Source organism: Geosmithia morbida, assembly GCF_012550715.1.
Source record: "Geosmithia morbida isolate 1262 chromosome Unknown scaffold_10, whole genome shotgun sequence".
Classification (NCBI taxonomy): domain Eukaryota; kingdom Fungi; phylum Ascomycota; class Sordariomycetes; order Hypocreales; family Bionectriaceae; genus Geosmithia; species Geosmithia morbida.
The window spans coordinates 118976-137031 of record NW_023336197.1 but is presented as its reverse complement, the minus strand read 5'-3'; the positions used below and the strand labels follow the sequence as shown (position 1 = coordinate 137031).

At 54.6% G+C, this 18056-nt stretch overlaps 6 protein-coding genes across 6 annotated transcripts; 4 read left to right on the top strand and 2 right to left on the bottom strand.

Annotated features, from left to right (window-relative positions):
* Nucleotides 1–253: 253 nt before the first annotated feature.
* Nucleotides 254–1123, top strand: GMORB2_1540 (actin related protein 2/3 complex, subunit 3; the record flags this gene model as incomplete). Its single annotated transcript, XM_035463522.1, has 3 exons — nucleotides 254–259; nucleotides 442–831; nucleotides 947–1123. The coding sequence occupies 3 exons, from the start codon at nucleotides 254–256 to the stop codon at nucleotides 1121–1123; spliced, it is 573 nt and encodes a 190-aa protein (XP_035320353.1).
* Nucleotides 1124–1369: 246 nt separating this feature from the next.
* GMORB2_1539 (tRNA (adenine58-N1)-methyltransferase non-catalytic subunit) lies at nucleotides 1370–3207 on the bottom strand (the record flags this gene model as incomplete). Its single annotated transcript, XM_035463521.1, has 2 exons — nucleotides 1370–3041; nucleotides 3119–3207. 2 exons carry the CDS (start codon nucleotides 3205–3207, stop codon nucleotides 1370–1372), a joined length of 1761 nt encoding a protein of 586 aa, XP_035320352.1.
* A 1949-nt stretch (nucleotides 3208–5156) lies between these two features.
* GMORB2_1538 (uncharacterized protein) lies at nucleotides 5157–6682 on the top strand (the record flags this gene model as incomplete). The annotated part of the gene is made up of 2 exons (XM_035463520.1): nucleotides 5157–6178; nucleotides 6268–6682. The coding sequence occupies 2 exons, from the start codon at nucleotides 5157–5159 to the stop codon at nucleotides 6680–6682; spliced, it is 1437 nt and encodes a 478-aa protein (XP_035320351.1).
* A 2002-nt stretch (nucleotides 6683–8684) lies between these two features.
* On the top strand, nucleotides 8685–10792 carry GMORB2_1537 (D-lactate dehydrogenase (cytochrome); the record flags this gene model as incomplete). Its single annotated transcript, XM_035463519.1, has 6 exons — nucleotides 8685–9011; nucleotides 9078–9483; nucleotides 9558–10175; nucleotides 10274–10578; nucleotides 10644–10681; nucleotides 10753–10792. The coding sequence occupies 6 exons, from the start codon at nucleotides 8685–8687 to the stop codon at nucleotides 10790–10792; spliced, it is 1734 nt and encodes a 577-aa protein (XP_035320350.1).
* A 1366-nt stretch (nucleotides 10793–12158) lies between these two features.
* Nucleotides 12159–13842, bottom strand: GMORB2_1536 (inorganic phosphate transporter, PiT family; the record flags this gene model as incomplete). The annotated part of the gene is made up of 2 exons (XM_035463518.1): nucleotides 12159–12189; nucleotides 12275–13842. The coding sequence occupies 2 exons, from the start codon at nucleotides 13840–13842 to the stop codon at nucleotides 12159–12161; spliced, it is 1599 nt and encodes a 532-aa protein (XP_035320349.1).
* A 3059-nt stretch (nucleotides 13843–16901) lies between these two features.
* On the top strand, nucleotides 16902–17231 carry GMORB2_1535 (uncharacterized protein; the record flags this gene model as incomplete). Its single annotated transcript, XM_035463517.1, has 1 exon — nucleotides 16902–17231. One exon carries the CDS (start codon nucleotides 16902–16904, stop codon nucleotides 17229–17231), a length of 330 nt encoding a protein of 109 aa, XP_035320348.1.
* Between the last annotated feature and the right edge of the window lie 825 nt (nucleotides 17232–18056).

Genomic DNA, 18056 nt, shown 5'->3' with positions numbered 1-18056 from the left:
GTGCGTCGCCCGTCTAGGCAGCCGTACACCGGTGCCTGCAGCCTCGTCGACATCTTTTTACCTGAGCCATTTGTTTCTGTCCTGAGGCATCCAGTCTCGTCACTCTCTCCCCAAGCCACTGCAAGGGCCCCACACTATCGACGACAGCTTCCGCCGGCAGAGCCCCGCCAAACCGACGGCCATCTTCGGTTCTCTATAAACCCGATACAGCTTCGCGGAGATCCCCAACTCCCCGCCAGAGTAGCTGTTCAAGATGCCTGTACGTACCACATCAAAACCGGGTGTTTGTCGATTTCCGTTGCCCGTCCTGGTGCCGTGTCCAGGACGGGGGAGCTGGCCGGGCCAGCTCAGCTCTCGAGCTTCTGCCATGACAGCAGCTTGGGGGGGAGGAAGACGATGCAGTCCTTTGAACTGACCACGCCCCTTGCGGCTTCCTACCAGGCCTACAACTCCATCTTCAATAACGACCCCAACACGCCGCGCCTTGTCGGGAACTTCCCTCTCCTCCCTCTACGCACCAAGACCCGCGGCCCGGCCTACGCCCTGCCCCCCGTGTCCCTGCCTCTCAGCGAGTCGCCCGACCCGGACGACGAGAGCTACGATGTCCTGGACGAGGTCCTCGCCCTCTTCCGCGCAAACTCTTTCTTCCGTAACTTTGAGATTCAGGGAACCGCCGACCGCCTCCTCGTCTACGGCATCCTCTTCGTCGGCGACTGCCTCACCAAGATCAGGCCCAATGCCTCCGCCCGCGACGCCCAGAAGGATGTCATGAACCTGGCCCTCGACAACAACTTTGCCCTCCCCGGTGACCCTTCTTGGCCCCTGAACCAGGTAAGCTAGTCAGACCGTTTCTAATTCTAGCCCAGAGACCTTGCCGGACCTCGTTGCGGCAGAGAGGCACAGGGGGGAGGGGACATTGCTGATCGGCTGTGTGTGACCCATATAGATGTACGAGCCCCCGCGAGACCGTCAGGATGCCGAGCAGCTGAGGCAATACATGTCGCAGGTGCGGCAGGAGCTGGCGTTGAGGTTACTCGCGCGCGTGTACGAGGAGGACGACGCCAAGCCTAGCAAGTGGTGGCTCAGCTTTACCAAGAGAAAGTTCATGGGCAAGTCTCTCTAGAGACATGGTGGCCAGCGACAGCAGCCTATGGGGAAGCTACGGAGCATACTTATATAAACGGCAACAAAAAAAGAAGACCCGATACAAAACACGCAGAGTAGCCAAACACCTCTTGCGGTGATTCCTTCCCAATCTCACTCATACTGGACTGACGGCCGGCATGATCTCATCTTCCCTTAATTTTTGGGCATTGCACATTGATGCTTTTTACCTGACCTTTCTATCCTATCTATTCTGAACAGAAACCTAAGCCCTCTTGCGCCTAAACTTGCCCCTGGCCTCAATCTTGCCCTCGACAGGGACAGCCCTCCACCCCGTAAAGATGTAGCCCTCAGCGCCACCCCTCTCCGTCATGAGAGGGTGCGTACGTTGGGGGAGCACCTGCCAGCGCCTGGCGCGGCTGGTCTGGACACTCGCGCCCAGCAGCAAGGTAGGGTTTATGGGGAACTCCTCGTTGCCGGCCCAGCGCTCCAGCTCGGCGGTAGACTGGCCGACGGTCTCGGGCGGGGGGTTGGCAACCCAGCCGGCACGGCGGCCCACGCTGAAGCAGTCCGCCAGCTGGGACAGAGGCTCGACGGTCTGAGAGTAGATGGCGATGGGGGCGCCCCCAGCGAGGAGGGGGAGGGTGTGCCTCAGGATGGACACGGGGTCCATGGTGCTGGCGACGGCCAGGCCCGAGAAGCCGCCCGCGAGCGTCGTGTCGACGATGTGCTTCGTGCGAGCCCAGCGGCGGCGCTTGCGGTGGTAGTTGCCCCGCTGGTTCGTCTTCCACGAGGCGAGCGTCTCGGCGTCGACCTCGGCGGGCGCGTCGGCGTAGGCGGGGTCCTCCTCGGGCGCGACCAGCTGCAGCCACGACAGGCTGGTCAGGTTGGTGAAGAGCGGGTGGTAGGGCGGGGACGGGTTGATGTCGGAGTGGTCAAAGTCGAAGTAGCGCAGGACGGAGAGGTTGGGCTGCGAGTTGTGGTGGATGATGGTGAGGCTGTTGTTGGGTGCGTACGGGATCTCGAGGTCGTCGATACGACGCTTGCTGTTGGACCTGGCGGCGGTCACAGCTTTGACTTCTTCGCCCGGCTGCTGCTGCTGCTCCTGTTGCCTCAGGGGAACGTCTGCCGTCGTCGTCGTCGTCGTCGTCGTCGTGTCTTCAAGTTGTGATGTCTGGTCGTCCTGGTCGTCCTGATCCGGTTTGGGGTGAAGGATGCCCATACGCTCGGCCAGCGAGGCCGTAAGTAGTCCCGCCGTATCATCGACGACGAGCCACCTCCCCGCGTGAGGGCCCTGGGCGCCCTTGGCGGGAGGTGGGGTAAAGTGCACGTCTGACCAGCAGCCCACGAGGGCCATGGACTCCTGGCGCATCTCCAGAATCTTGGCGGCGTCCCTGTCCTCGAGCATCCAGTGGGCCAGGAGGGGTACGTCGAGGGGCAGGACGGTGAAGCGACGGATGTACTTCTTGGTCTTGAGCAGCTTGTACTTGGCCAGCGAGTAGCCCGTCTTCTGCTCGATGGCCGTGTGCGACAGGAGCAGCTTGGCGATGAGATCATGCCCGGCCGACGCGCCCTTGCGCTTGAGCTCCTCGATCTCGGCGGGCGTCAGCTTCTGCCGCGCCGACTCGTCCAGCAGCAGCTCGCGCTTCGACCGCGCCACGACCTGTCCGCTGCTCTGGTCCACGAGGGTCAGCTCCTCGTCCTCGCCCGTGTCGTCGGATCCGGTCCCGTTCTCGGCCGCCTCCGCCTCGGCCGCCGCCGCAACGTCCCCCGTCGTGTCGGCCAGCGCATCGGCGTTGAGTTCCGCCGCCGACACCACCCGCAGCCGTGAGAACGTCTCGCCCTCCAGCCGGTCTTGCACCTCGTATGTCAGGTTAAACGGTCGCTCGATGATCAGGTTGCTCGGGAAGGAGCCGTATTTCCCGAGGGAGATTGTCCTGTGTTGTCCCGGATCGGTCAGCAAGGGTTCGTGTTTTGCTATGCAGACTCCTGTCGCCGTGAATGCACAACGTACGTATGGGGAACAATCTGCAGAATCTTTAAGTTGTCATTGGGAAGCCTCAGGGCTGCCCACCCATTAGGCTGAAGCGTTTCCCCTGACATTTTTCTTCTTCCTCTTTTTCTATTTCTTCTTTTCCAGCTTGTAGAAGGGACGCTTTTTCATGTTTTTCGCTGGCTGTCGCAATTACTTTTTTTTTTTTTTTGCTTTTTTTTTTGTTGTACACTATCAAGTAAGTGTGTGACGTTGCATAGGGGCCCAGGCGTTTTCAGACGCTAAAGGCGACAGGTTTTCCGCACCCCCGGGTAGGTACTTACTCTGTACGGGTTGCTGAAAAAAAAAATTTCATATACTCGTAATACATTATTACATGCCATGCGAGCGACATGTATTACATGTAATATATAATAATACTTTCCCGCTTTCTGGTACCTGCAGCTACCTGTCAATACCTAGAAGAACGGAGCTGATGAAGAATATGTATCGCCTTTTCATCTTATTTCATTCTTCCTGTTCAGTACTTGGCCATTACTTTTGTTGTGGCACTCGTACGGTTTGTACGTAGGTTAAGTAATCCAAACTTTGACTGCTCCATATAAGAAGGAGTATCAAGTTTGACAGGATATAATAGAACAAGAACTTGACACCTGACAATATTGCATATCTCACCCGTGAGTCAATTAGCCGTGCTCTGGTGTTGTCGCCTATTACCCACGGTTGCTTCGTTTTACCGTTGTTAATTGCCTGCTGTCTTTATCCACGCGGCTACGCTTATGTTGACTTGGACACCGTTATTGTCAAATCCGATGGGAACATCTCTGCTTTTGACCGACAACCTGCTGTCCCTCGAATATCTCTGACGCATTTCTTTCAACGGCCCTCGCTTCTTCTATCAGAATCAGTATCTGCGAAGCTGGGTGTGCTTGTTTTACCATATTATGTGGCAGGTCCCGTAGAGATGTGTTCATCTACCAAGAGTTCAAAACTATGCTAGCTCAATCAAGCCATGCAGTGCAGTCTATGGATAATTGATGACTGAGCGTAATGGAGATGTTTTTTTTTGTCATGGAATTTTCGGTCAAGCTCTGATAAACGTTAACCAAGAGCCTATTTTCTCATAATTGGCGTGGTGGCAGAGTGGTCTAATGCGCAAGACTAGAAATCTTGTTCCTTCGGGAGCGTCTGTTCGAATCAGGCCCACGTCGATGTTTTGCTGTCCCTGCTTCTTTTTTTGCCGTCTGCTTATTACATACATATCATATCTGAACATCCCTCTCCTTTCGACCTCATTTTTTTTTTTAAAAAAAAATTGTCATTTTAACTCTTCTCTGTCACCCTAGATTCATCCAGAGAGTCGATAGTCCTAATAAGCTTCACGCCTTTTATCGTTCCCTATGCAAAATAAAAATTTTGACACCCTCGATCATGCTGGACACCAGGGGCTGTCCGATAATACGCAACGATAGCAAAACACTAACCTTTTTCCGCCGCTTTCTCTGCTTCTTGTGTCATCTTCTTCTCACAACACCGAATCTCCTGAGCGCGGATATAGGACGACCAAATATTACCCCCAAAACTATCTGATGACGACCACACGATAGATTGTGACGGTACACATGGCCACGATGGACATGTCCACGCACACCTTGTCTTGCTCGTACGCCATATATGCATTAACCTTCTGTGTCTTATTCTCATGCTCCACTGCCACATTATATGCTAACATTAATACGACTACTTTGGCCGACTCATGACTGTATGGGCAGAAAAGTTCTCTCTTTTGACTTACTCCAGAATCAAGGTTTCTCCGAAATATCCCATGCCCATCACGATAATTAGGGCTAGGGGAGGACACAGAACATGATGGGTTCTGAGTATAAAGCCAAGGGTGAGACCTCCTGATATATGAGAACCGTATCTTCTCTACAACACACGCAAGATCAACAAGGTCACAAGCCGTACTGCCTCTTCTTACCCCAGGCTACCTGGAACGAACAAACCACACGCAACTCACACGCACCGACCAAAACAGAGTATACCCAAGACACCGAGCATGGATCGCTGCATCCTTGCTGCTGCCGCTGGTCTCCTGATAGCCGGCGTCGGTGCCAGCTTCGACTCCACCTGCATCGCCCGTGGCCTGCCCCATGTCATGGCCGGCAGCAACCCCAGCGTCATGGCCGGCGTGAACGCCACCGATGTGTGCGGCCCGTTCGGCTGTGGCAGTCACGGGTCAAGCTTCGCCATCACAGAAGCCTCCACATTCATCCCTGCCAGTGAGCAGGGCTACATTGTCGAGAACCTGTGCATGGATGGCAACGGATGCCGCGACGGGGACTCCGTCGGAACCGTCTACCATGGCTTCCTGAGGCAAGGTATCACCGTGACCTTCTCTGTCACCGAGGGAAACCAAGCAGGGATCAGCTCTGCCGGACTCGGCAATGCCTCCATCACCATCGATGACACCCGCGGCAATGAGCTCCACTTCGGTAGCAGCAAGTGCTTCATCCCCGAAGGTGGCCCTTACGTCTGCCATATCCCGTGGAAGGACCTGGCTCCTCTCTTGGATAGCCGGTGTGACGAGGAGGGCTCCAACCCGGTCATCAACATTGCCAAGTCTTCCGTCGTCGGTGACAAGAAGGGCACCGGGGCCATCCGCCTCTTCAGCGCCACACAGAACAAGCATACGGGCCCCAGGGCGCTCGCCCGCCGCGACGTGAACCTCCTCGGTGAGTTCTTGGCGAAGAAGCTGGCCAGGATCAAGCCGAGCCCCCCCGCCGAGCCCCCGGAGGCGCCACCAGAGGCACCCCCAGCGGCGCCCCCAGCTCCCAAGCCGGCCACCCACAGGAAGGGTTCCCACAAGAAGAGCAGCCACRAGRAGSCYGCCCCCGWSGAGCCYGCCCCYRAGGAGCCCGCCCCCAAGRAGCCCRCYYCCAAGTCCAAGCATGAGCATAGACACAAGCACAAGGAGTTCAAGGCACCTGCCAAGGCACCTGCAAAGGCCCCCGAGCCTAAGGCTCCCGCCAAGGCGCCCACCAAGACGCCTGCCAAGGCCCCCGAGTACAAGCCGGAGCCGTATGTTTGAAGAGCCTCCCTCTACGTCTCGACCCGCGCATCTGCGTGATATCTTGCGTGTGCTGACCTTTCTTTCCCCCAAATCGTAGTGACTGCGAAGACGCTCCCAGCCCTTCCAAGCCGGAATGCTCCGACAAGCCTGCCAAGATGACGAAGAAGGAAAAGAGTCGCCAGAAGAAGGCCAACAAGGAGGCCAAGGAAGCCGAGAAGTACTACAGGAAGGAGCACAAGAAGGAGATCAAGGAGGCCGAGAAGCAGGCCGACAAGGCCGAAAAGAAGAGCTACAAGAAGGCAAAGAAGAGGTGCAAGAAGAGCTGCAAACACAAGTGCGTCCTCTGCATGGAGGGCGAGAAGCCTGAGGAGCCTGCCCCCGAACCCGCACCTGAGTACCCCGAATACCCCGAGTACCCCGAGTACCCCGAGTACCCCGAGGAGCCCGACGAGGAGGAGCCTGCGCCCAAGTACAACCCGTACAAGAAGCATAGGAAGCCCTACTCTTCTTAGGTCTGTCAACACTACTTTGTCTTCTAGTCTTTATCTTGTAAGGGAGAGAGTTTGAACCCCCCTCTCCCCCCCCTCCTCCCCACCTCCCTTCAATCTACCCTGAGAGACGCTTTCTCTTCATCTTTTTTCCAGTTTTTGCTTCCTTCTTCTTCTCCAGATCCGCTCTCGGATTCTCTTTTCGGTTATTCAGAGGAGAGACAGTTTTCCCGTTGGCTCAACGTAATTACCTGGGGTGATGCAAGGGACAGATGAGAGAAGAGTTTACGCATAGTCTGTCTAACTTCTGTTCTCGGGTTTTCGTTAGAGAATGAAAGGATTGCCATTCCGTATCTGGCTTGTTATTGAAGTGACTAGCCGTATGACTTGGTGATGATGTTTCCAGCGGCATGAGCGTCAGGTTCCCGTCTCCAGAAGCAAGAGGACCTAGACCATCTCCGTTTCTGGGGACATTCCTATTTTCCTCATCTGATCGTGTGCGTTCTCCCTGACCATTTTCTGCGACCCCGGCGCCATTTCTTGTCGACTGTTCCCGCTCGCATCATCCCACGATTTTGTGGGCGAAATGGCTTGCGCCAAAGCCCTAAAGAGATCTTTATTGAGAAATCCGTCGAGATGACATGAACAGAGTTTCCTCAAAAGAAGAGAGTTCATTGCATCGGAGATTGTGACGGATAGGAAGCGAGGTGAATATGAAAGAAGGTGTGGGGGGGGGGGGGGGGGGGGGGGGGGGGGGGGGGGGGGGGGGGGGGGGGGTGTCTTGTATAGATGATGATGACAAGCACACATAACCAATACTCTTCACCCTCACTGCCTGCAATATTGCTTCCTACCATATCATCTTCAACGCTGGAGGTATAATAATATATGAATGGGGATAAACCCTATAGATAGGCCACGGCAAACAGAAACATGCGCTGCCTCGTCCAGCACTCCTCTTGACGTATACGTCCCGCTGTCACCCTTTGGGAGGTATCGCCATCTCAATCATCACTCGTAGATACAACTTAATTTCGGGCTCCCCGCGGCTTGCTGTACACCAAAACGTAGAGGAGCTTGTAGATACCCCTGCCCATTCACCTTTCCCACAGTCACGACAAGGTAGCTCAGCGTTCGAGGTGACTCATGGCTCTCTCATGTAATATATAGAGTTAGTGGGCAATCGTTCTAAAGGCGGTGATGGTGACAGCGATGGAGGGGTGATGGAACCAGGCATTTCGTTTCCGTCTACTTCTCCTCCTCCTCCTCCTCCTTCTTTCTTTTTCCTTCTTTTATTATTTCCTCGGGACCTCTGTGGGTGTATGCATCCTTTTTCTTCTGCTTATGTATTCTAGTGGTTGCTGTGTGTGCGTGCTGGTTGTGCGTTCAGATAAGAGGTGGGACGGAGCAGAGGGAGGGTGAGAGAAGAGAAAGAAGGATAGGTGCAATGAATGTACCCGCACTAATTAAGCGTGCGTGAGCTGTTCACTATGAAGTTGCCCCTTCTCCATTTTGCTTCCCCCTACTGAGTGTGTACGTATTGTGGACAACAAGGTCCTACGTGTATTTTAACGTAGGTATTTCTCGCGCAGAATACGTACACCTTGGGCTGTACGTTTTTGTAGTCGATCGGCCAGGCGGTGCGGTGCGTCTTCGTAGATCCGATACTACTGACTCACTTGTCTTAGGCAACAATGGAATCAATCGTACGGTAACAGAATGCCCATTATTGGTGTCGCCGGAAGACATGAGCAAGAGCTTCAATGCGACTGTAGCTTCGTCTCTTCTTTTTTTTCTCAGCGAGACCATTGGCCCGGGACCGGCAGGCCGGGGCCCGCACATTGCGATATCGGCCGGCCGGTTGTAATTTTAATCGATCCCGACCCCGACGCCGGCCATTAAATCTAAAATGGAGAAGATCGGTAGCAGCAACGAACAAATTTTGCCGACCGTCCTCCATGTCGCATGTCGCTATTGATGCGCTTCACCAAGCTCGATACAACAGCCCCCCTTCCCCACACACAAGATGTTGTCGCGTAGCTGGCAGATCCCCAAGGTGCCGCTGAGGAGCGCGGCGCGACAGGCGGCGTACGGCAGGCGTCACATTTTCCAGAAGACGACGACGACGACGACGACGCGCGCAGCAGGGCCCAATGCGTCGTCGAAATGGCAGCAGTTCGTTTCCGTTGCTTCGATTGCCGCTGCGGGTGCCATGGTAGCCGGCGGATTTGCCTACGCCAATCTTGGGGAGAAAGTGCGCCTCGATGCGTCCGAGTCTCCGGTGGATAGGCCCATTCTCGATACCAGCCATTGGCCTGATATCAAGTATGCCTCCACGGAGCAGATGAAGCAGGTAACGAAGCCTCTCTCCATCCCTCACGCTCTCCGGAAGCTCACCTCTACGCACCCCACACGCTAGGCAATCGAAGAGATACGTCGCGAACTGAACGACGACAACGTGGACATCATCTCCACCGACCCCGTCGACCTGCTCGCCCACGGATACGCAGAGTGGTCGTCTGTCAATGTCGACGTCCTCCCGGTCGCCGTGGCGTACCCTCGCAACACCGAGCAGGTGCAAGCCATTGCCCGCATCTGCACCAAGCACAGGGTACCCATCGTGCCCTACAGCGGTGGCAGCAGCCTCGAGGGCAACACGGGTGCTCCCTTTGGCGGCGTCAGCCTGGACTTCTCCTACATGGACAAGATCCTGCGCTTCAGCCCCGAGGACATGGATGCCACCGTCCAGCCCGGGCTAGGCTGGGTGGACCTGAACGAGGAGCTCGCCAACCGAGGAGCCAAGCTGTTCTTTCCCGTCGACCCCTGTGCGTACACCGTGCCGTATGGTCATTCTCCCTGAAGCGTTACTGTGCTAATTTTGTCAATCTCGAATCGTCAGCCCCGAGTGCCAAGTTCGGAGGCATGGTCGGCACCAACTGCTCGGGCACCAACGCTGTGCGCTACGGAACCATGAGGGACTGGGTTCTCAACCTCACCGTCGTCCTTGCCGACGGCAGCATCGTCAAGACGCGTCGTCGCCCGCGGAAATGCAGCGCCGGCTACAACCTCAACGGTATCATCGTCGGTTCCGAGGGCACCCTCGGAATCGTCACGGAGATCACCATCAAACTGGCCCCGGTGCCCGAGCACTTTTCTGTCGCTGTGGTGCCCTTTCCCAGCTTGAAGAGCGCCGTGTCGGCGGCTACGGCCGTCATCCGCGGCGGCGTGCCCGTCACGGCCCTCGAGCTCATGGATGACGTGCAGATGAAGGTGGTCAATGACGTGGGCTCGACCCTGCCCAAGGTGTGGAAGGAGGCGCCGACTCTCTTCTTCAAGTTCTCGGGAACAAAGGGCATCGTCCAGGACAACATCGAGACTGTGAAGAAGATCGTCGCGGAATTCGAGCCGGGAGATTTCGAGTGGGCGACTGATCCGGAGGACCAGGCAACCCTGTGGTCTGCGCGGAAGGAGTCCCTTTTCTCCTTCATGTCTCTGCGAAAGGAGGGAGAGCAGATCTGTAAGTGTCCAACGACAGCATCGGCGTTACCCGAGAGGAAAGGAAATCCGGGAAAAGAAAAGAGAGGAAAAGAGTAGTGCTAATCTGCACCTTGATAGGGGTCACCGACGTTGCCGTTCCGCTGAGCCGACTGGCCGACCTCGTCGATGCTAGCAAGAAGGAAGCCCAGGCTTCTGGCTTGAAGGCGACGGTCAAGGGTCACGTCGGTGACAGCAATTTCCACGAGAACATTTGCTACAACGCCACCGATCCGAACGAGGTGGCCAAGGCCGAGAAGCTGGTCAAGAATATGGTCCGTCGTGCCATCGAGATGGAGGGCACCTGCACGGGCGAGCATGCCATCGGTTTCGGCAAGAAGGATGGTCTCCGCCAGGAGGTGGGCGAGGACACCGTCACCGTCATGGTAAGGCCTTTGCGCTTCCATCCAACCCAGCCAGGAGCGCAGATTGCTAACATGCTCCAAACCAGAAACTGTTCAAAAACACTCTGGACCCTCACTGGATTCTGTACGTCACACTGCCTCGCTATACAATCTCTCCATATCTCCGCGACAATGGCTAATGCACAGCTCTTATAGAAACCCCGGAAAGATCTTTGACCGACAACGCAACGATTAATGCCTTTCCTCGTATCCTTCAGTTCAATGAACTCAAACAGGAACGACACCTCATGCGTACATTGACTTGTCTTCATGCATCTGTAGACTAGCATCAGCACATCGCAACCTCGCATGGCATAGGACTCAAAAGCCTCCTTGAGAGCATACATCTTACTTAGAAACATTTATACTTGAAACGTATTATACTATACATACCAGACATATTTATACCTAGAAGTTAGACTTTCTCCCATCGGTAATGATACTACTGATCACCACTTCGTTCATAACAATGACGCCAATAAATTGCTTGGTAACATGACCTAAGGGCTACAAGGAAGTACGAGCCCGGATAAGGAACAAAACATTGAAGCCATGTAGTATTATCTAGAGAAGAAGACAGCTTTTAACCCAATTATTCAACGGACAACAAAAGTCCAGATTCCTACTCACGATCGCATAATATACCGACGTAGAAGGTTGATTTTTTGAATACGGGTCCAAGAACCACCCCACACCACTCATTCATTCCAGTCTGATAGATGTGTGATGAAGCCAAATAGACTTATAAAAATGGTTGCTGTACTCACCATTTGCCGGTTGATGGCTCGCCAACTGCCGTTGCAGAGACCGGCGCCGACAATGCCGACCGTCATGCAATGCGTAATAGTAGACAAGGGAAGCTCTATCATAAAATCTTGCCAGCTTTGTTTCTATGTTATTCACCTTTTTTTTCTTTTCTCCATGGGTAGACAATCCTTACCAAAACAAGTAGCAATGACGACGGAAATGGCGGAGTCGGCTTGACGGCAAACCCTCTGGTAGGCGACATGACGGTAGTTTCGTTTCCAAGCTTGTTCATGATACTTACATGTTCGAGACCGATGACGATACCCGCGCCGCCAAAGACCAGAACCCACCGGGGCACAGTAGCTACAACGCCGAGTATCTGCTAGGATTTCCAAATCTCGTAGATGATGGCCGATGATGGGTCCAGGTTGTACTGCCCCGGCTCTCTGGGGCTCAGGTCTATGTCCTCTATGCTGAGCTCGAGGCCACGATTTCTTCCTGGAGTTCACCTTTTGCGCCCTTGACATAAATAGTCACCAGGCCCTATCCTATCTAGGTAGGGAAACACGATCAACACACACACACTTGCAACTGGTGCGTTCACTACTGCAACTCTTCTACCTCTTCTCTATACGCAGACCTTTTCACTCATCTCACCACCCCCCTACCCAAGCAGACTCACTGCCTGAAAGCTCTTTTCTCTTATGCATAAACGTATTAGTTAAGGTGCGGCTAGGGATACTCTATAACAAAAGCAAGCTACGAAACTATTACAATGCGCCGAACAAGCTAATGTTCGATGCTAAATGGAGAAGTCAGGCCATACAGATAGAGAGCTTCCGGCGGCTATTGATAAGGCGAAGGTGTGTTGCGCGCCATGAGAGTGAGACAAGCTGAAATGCCGCCAGAGACGGGCATTGTGAGGACCCACCCGCCAAAGATGCGCACCAGTTTCGACCAGCGGACGGCGCCATGGTCTAGGTTCATGAGGGCGACTCCCATGAGGCCGCCGGTGAGGCACTGGGTGGTGGAGATGGGGAGGCCGAGGGCGGAGGCGGCGAGGACGGTGATGGCGGCGCCCATCTCGATGGCGTAGCCGCGCGCGGGGGTCATGCGGGTGACGTCGTTGGCCATGGTGCGGACGATTCGGTACCCGGAGAACCAGAAGCCGACGCCGAGGAGGAGTCCAGCGACGACGACGATCCAGATGGGGATGGTGGCCTCGTCGGTGACCTCGCCGGTGAGCCAGGTGTTGTAGGCACCGACCCAGGGGCCGAGCGCGTTGGACACGTCGTTGGACCCGTGGGCGATGGACATCATCATGGCCGAGATGACTTGGGCGTAGGTCCAGAGGTGTTCGACACGGTTATCGTAGCGCCGGGCGCAGGCGTGGACCCTGGCCATCTCGCCGGACGTGTCGTGGGTGACGCAGTCGCGCATCACGCCCCGGAGGAGGTAGTACTTGACCATGCCGAACAGGCGGGTGCGGTCCGTCAGCCTCAAGTGCTTGCAGGGCTCCAGCCAGCGCTCCTCGGGCTCGACGTGCTTGTTGGCGCCGCCGGCCTGGGAGCCGTCGCCTGCGCCCTTCTCCAGGCTTTCAGGGGTGGTGGAGGCATTGCCGTGGCCTGCGTCGGCATAGTAGTCCCTGACGGCCGCGGCAACATTCTCGTCGCCGGGCCAGAATAGGGGCGGGTCATCGCGGTTGAGCAGCGGGCCCAGGACGACGTGGTAGATGCGCGCACGGGGGTCCAGACGGACGAAGCGGAGCTTGACGTACGGCACAAAGAAGAAGGAGGATAGAGCGAAGATGGCGGCAAAGACGCCCAGGGCGATGCCGACGACGACGCCGGGATGGAGAGCCCCCTCGCCCCGGATACCGGGGCTGATGGGCAGCTCCATGGTGAAGAAGAGGGCGAGGACGGTGGCGGTGAAGGCGAAGTAGAAGGGGATGGCGCGGATGGCCCTGGGGAAGCTATCCTTGCGCTCGAGGACGAGGTACTTCATCGTGGCGAAGATGGCGGCGGAGACGGCGGCGGCGGCACAAGGTGCGATGCCCCACGAGGCGGCGATCTGGGACACGCTGCCCTTGGCCCAACCCCACTTGATGTCGGCGTGGGAGGCGAGGCCGGCGCCGATGAGGGCGCCGATGGCTGTCTGGGTCGTCGACACGGCGAAGCCGACGCGCGTGGCCGTCAGGAGCCAGGCCGCGCCGCCGAACTCGGCACAGCCCATGGCGAGCACCATCATCGCCGGCTGCGAGCGGAAGCGGTCGAGGTCGATTATGCCTGACTTGATGGTACCCGTCACCCTGGACCCAAATGCCACGGCGCCGACGAACTCGGTCACGGTAGCCAGGACGCCAACCTGCCATAGCTTGAGGGCACGGGAGCCCACCGACGTGGCATACGAGTTGGCCACATCGTTGCCTCCGTTTCCGTAGGCACTGCAGCACAGTCCGATCGTGGTAAGGACCACGATCCAAGTAACTTCGTTGATCATCTTTTTTTCCCCTGAGTTTACTGCGGTTTTGTGGAGCGGATGAAACGAGGTGTCTGGTGTTTATTTGAGAGAGAAATCAAGATAAACGAGTGTCTGATTATGCGCGTAGAAGTCTGCTTGCACTCAGAGAGGAGAGCGAAGATGAATGAGTCTAGAATAAGTGCGCAGGTATGAGAACTGCCCAGGTTCGAGTTCTGAAGATGCCTCTCCTTTTTTGTTCACATACGAAGAAAGGTCGATGACTTTCCAACTTCCTTTCCCCATCAAGCTCTGGACCTTGCTGACGGGTATAGTTAAAGATGGAACAAGCCCGCGGGAGCATGCAAAGCCAACAATGTCTCCGCCTGGCTGAACCTACACGTCGTCGTCCACGATGATAGGCTCCCAGGGCTTTTTAAATCAACGTTTGTTGAATAATGACTTTTGCTGGACTTCTGACGACGATGATGCCACCCCGGTACGGCTACGATGCAGTTCATACTGCTGATAAGGGTCAGATAATGTGAAAAAGAATCAACATGTACGAGTAACGGACGAGGAACGAACCTGCGAGCATGGCTTGTATCATATCTATATCATCTCATTCGGTTAACAGACTTACACAGAGCCCCCTTCCATGATCAATGATCATCTCCAGCCTCCCCTACAATCAAACGAGATATGTGGATGAACTATGCGTATTAAAGACTTCAACTTCATGTCAGCCTCCGCAACGCACCGGTTTGCCTTCTACATGCAGTGAATAACATTAGACTTTCGCATCTATAGAACCAATTGGACATCTTTAGTGAGGGAAGAAGAAACAAAGCACATTTCCACTGATAAATGACATTCTCGCGCTCGTAGTTTTAGGGTACAAGTCTCTTATAACAAAAAGAAATTATGCCACACCTGTGAAAGCCAGCCCTCCGAGACAATCACAGTTTCCGTAGGGTCCGCAAAGTCAACTTATCTACACATATTGGCACGTATCAGAGTATTCACCCCCTGAGAGAATTTTCATCTAGGTACCCCCCTTTTTTTCTTTTACATGTTCGAATCATATTGCGTATGATATTGCCGTGACACCTGTCCGCTCAAAGCTGTGATACCCTATATGGTATATGACTAAGCAGCCAGAGGTTGCTGCCACACTCACATCGGTAGATAACCTCAGAGGTTTCTTTTCCTTTTGAATCAAGCACCAAGATAGCTACGGACTTTCTCTACAACGCAATGCAACTTGAACTAGAGAGGCATATTTTTCAAAATATGAGCATGACTGCAGAGACATCTGGAGGTACCAGGTAGGTTGGCGAGATATTTCACGGCACATTTGGTGTGTGCTGTCTTCAGTGATGTCCTCGGACCCTACTGATATAGCGGCTTCCCATCAAGTCGCCGGCATATGAAAACCCATCTCACATGCGGCCACTCCCTACTGCGCTCTCACCGTGTAGAAACAAAAGGCTTGCCACGGATCCTGGTTCTCCACAGAACAACCGGTTGCCCGGTTAGCTCAATCGGTAGAGCGTGAGACTCTTACTAGATCAGTTCGATCATAGAAGTTCACATCTCAAGGTTGCGGGTTCGACCCCCGCATTGGGCTATTCCTATAATAACGATTGCGTCTCTTTTTTTCTCTCGTCTCCTCTTTTTGTCCTTTCGGAGAAGATTTGAGATAACCTTTTGCCTTTTTTTGTGAGAAGAGGTCGGGTTGTTGTCCTAAGAGCCGTGGTGTCGGTTAGGTTGTCGGTTCCTTGCATTCGGTATCGAGACGGCGCGGTAAATCACATGGGATCGACGTCGGCAGTGCCACTTGTGATTGCTATTGTGAGCGAAGGGATGCAGGTCTCAGATGTTTTACCCAAAGATGAAATGTTTCTGGCTGGTGAAATCATATCCTGGTTCTTGGTTGCGTCTTCTGTGAGTGGCGATGGGGTTCAGGCCGTGTCATCCACGCGGCTGTCGAGGGCTGCACGTGTGACGAGGGCTGAAGTAGAGAATGCGTTGAGTAGGTTTTCGCGTAGAGACTAGAGATAGCTGAATCGTTAGTAAGAGACTTCGTAGGAAACGTGGACGCTAAAGGATAGATGGATTGTGAAGAGGAGGCCAGATGATGGAAAGGGGAGGTGGTGCACGTGGTCTGTATGGGCGGTAAAGAGGGGAAAATGCGATGACATAATTATGGACAGCACACCCGAACCCCAATGCCCTTCAACACGCAGATGCGAATACTATTGCTACTACTTCCGTACTTACTGCAGTACTGGCAACTGGTAATTATGACGGCAAGTATCGATGGATGGACTGCAGTGGAGCCGCTCTCGAGCTGATCCACTCCTACGTGACGATCACAATGCAACTGATGGGGTGATGGCGCTCGTACGAGGCTGGCACTGAATCCGCGACCGCTTTACTGTGGTTTTGGACATTGGCAATACGAAGCACAGGATACGACGTTTCGACGGTGGCGTATTCGCACTTGCAAGGCGTGTGGATGAGAGGCCAAACGAAGGGTAGACAGACGTGGTCGAGAACAGGAGACTACGAACTTATACCTTGTCAAGTCCAGAGTCGAGCAATTGGGGGACGGGAGATATACACCGCAATATCGGACTGCATGGACACGGCGACACTCGGCCAATTTTTGATGTAATACGGAGAGCATATGCGCGATGTTGTGCTCTACATCTGAGCTGAGGGGAAAAGACCCATGTACATGTGTGAGTTGGTGCGCTGAGGTGGCCTGCAGAAGGGGGACATGGAAAAGGGTCAACAACCGACTATGAGCAACATACCCCACACAATAGCATGAAGGAAATAATCGATTTCCTGTCCTGATGAACAATCACAAGAGGCGATCTGGACAGGTGCCAATTGCAGTTGCACGTCGGAAAGAAATCTGGTAGCATCGATTGCGGCAGATGGAGGTTGTAGATGTAATAATATTGTAGATGCTGTTGCTGATGCTGTAATGCGTCACCGCGGAACAAGTGCGAAATACGGAATAGTACGGGAAGGAGCGATGGAGATGAGTGATGATTTTTTTTTTTTTAAAAAAAAAAATGGCAAGAACAATGACGTTGGGCGGCAGTTGCGATGCGGCGGCCCCAAACCCCAGTTCCGCCGCCCGGCTGCCGTTCCCCATCTTCAGCTCCATCTCTCAACATGTCCTCATCTCCCCATTCCCCTCATCCATTTGGCTCATTCATGGGGGAGACCATTGGGTCCCACCCCTGTCTCCGACCTCTGGCCCACCATCCACGGCATTTGAACCCTCTATCAATACGGGGCAAATATGTGACCCTCGAACTATGAAGCACAGCTACATCATGGGTCGTTCGTACGAGGCTACCGCCAAGTGGGACATGGGCCCCATCGCCACGTCCCTCGGCATCTTTCCCTAGAGGCCAATGACGATGCGATTTTTTTCCGGGCTTCGATGTGGGGTTCAACTGTTGATATATTGACTTCTTGCCGAAGCCTTCGGCCAGTGGGAGGCGGCTCGCGTGATCCGCTTCCCTGCTCTTAGCCTGCTCTGTTGCGGGGTCTGGAAGCTGGAGCTGCACCTGGCCCTGGCCCCCCTGGGCCCTCCTTTGCAGGGATCCCCCACAGCAGAGCCTGCTGGAGTACGGAGAACGGAGATGCCCTATTACGCAGCGGCAGACGGCACGGGGTGTGGACTATTGTCTCTGTCGATTCTCACTTGGACGTCGCTTACGGGAGATGATGCCATGACGCCGTCGCTACAAGCACGAGAACGGGACAGCGATGAGATGGACTTGCAACGATGCGCATGGTCGACCAATACAGAGTGACTGGATCATACCCTACAAGTAATAATAATATATATATATACACCCGTACGACCAGCATTGCCCGAATTACGACACACGTCAGGAGACTTGCCGATCCTGTGGTAATACCCCGGTCAAGGCGCTGCATCCAAACCACCTCATAATGATGAGGATGATGCTCCGGACCGATTACTCTGCTTTCTCCGTCCATCCACGACGCGCCGAATCTTCGAAGGCGCCTTCTAGCGCCATTGCCCCGACGTATCATCAGACACGAATGGCGCCAACGCCGGTGGGGGTTGTTCGGCCTTACAGTGGCCCTATTCTCTGCAGCCCCTCGTCTGGATCAAGATCTGTCTTTGCAAAGACGGCATACTATGGTCGGTATGTGTACAAGGCTCTAGAACGCCAACCAACGCAGCCACTCATCTCTCT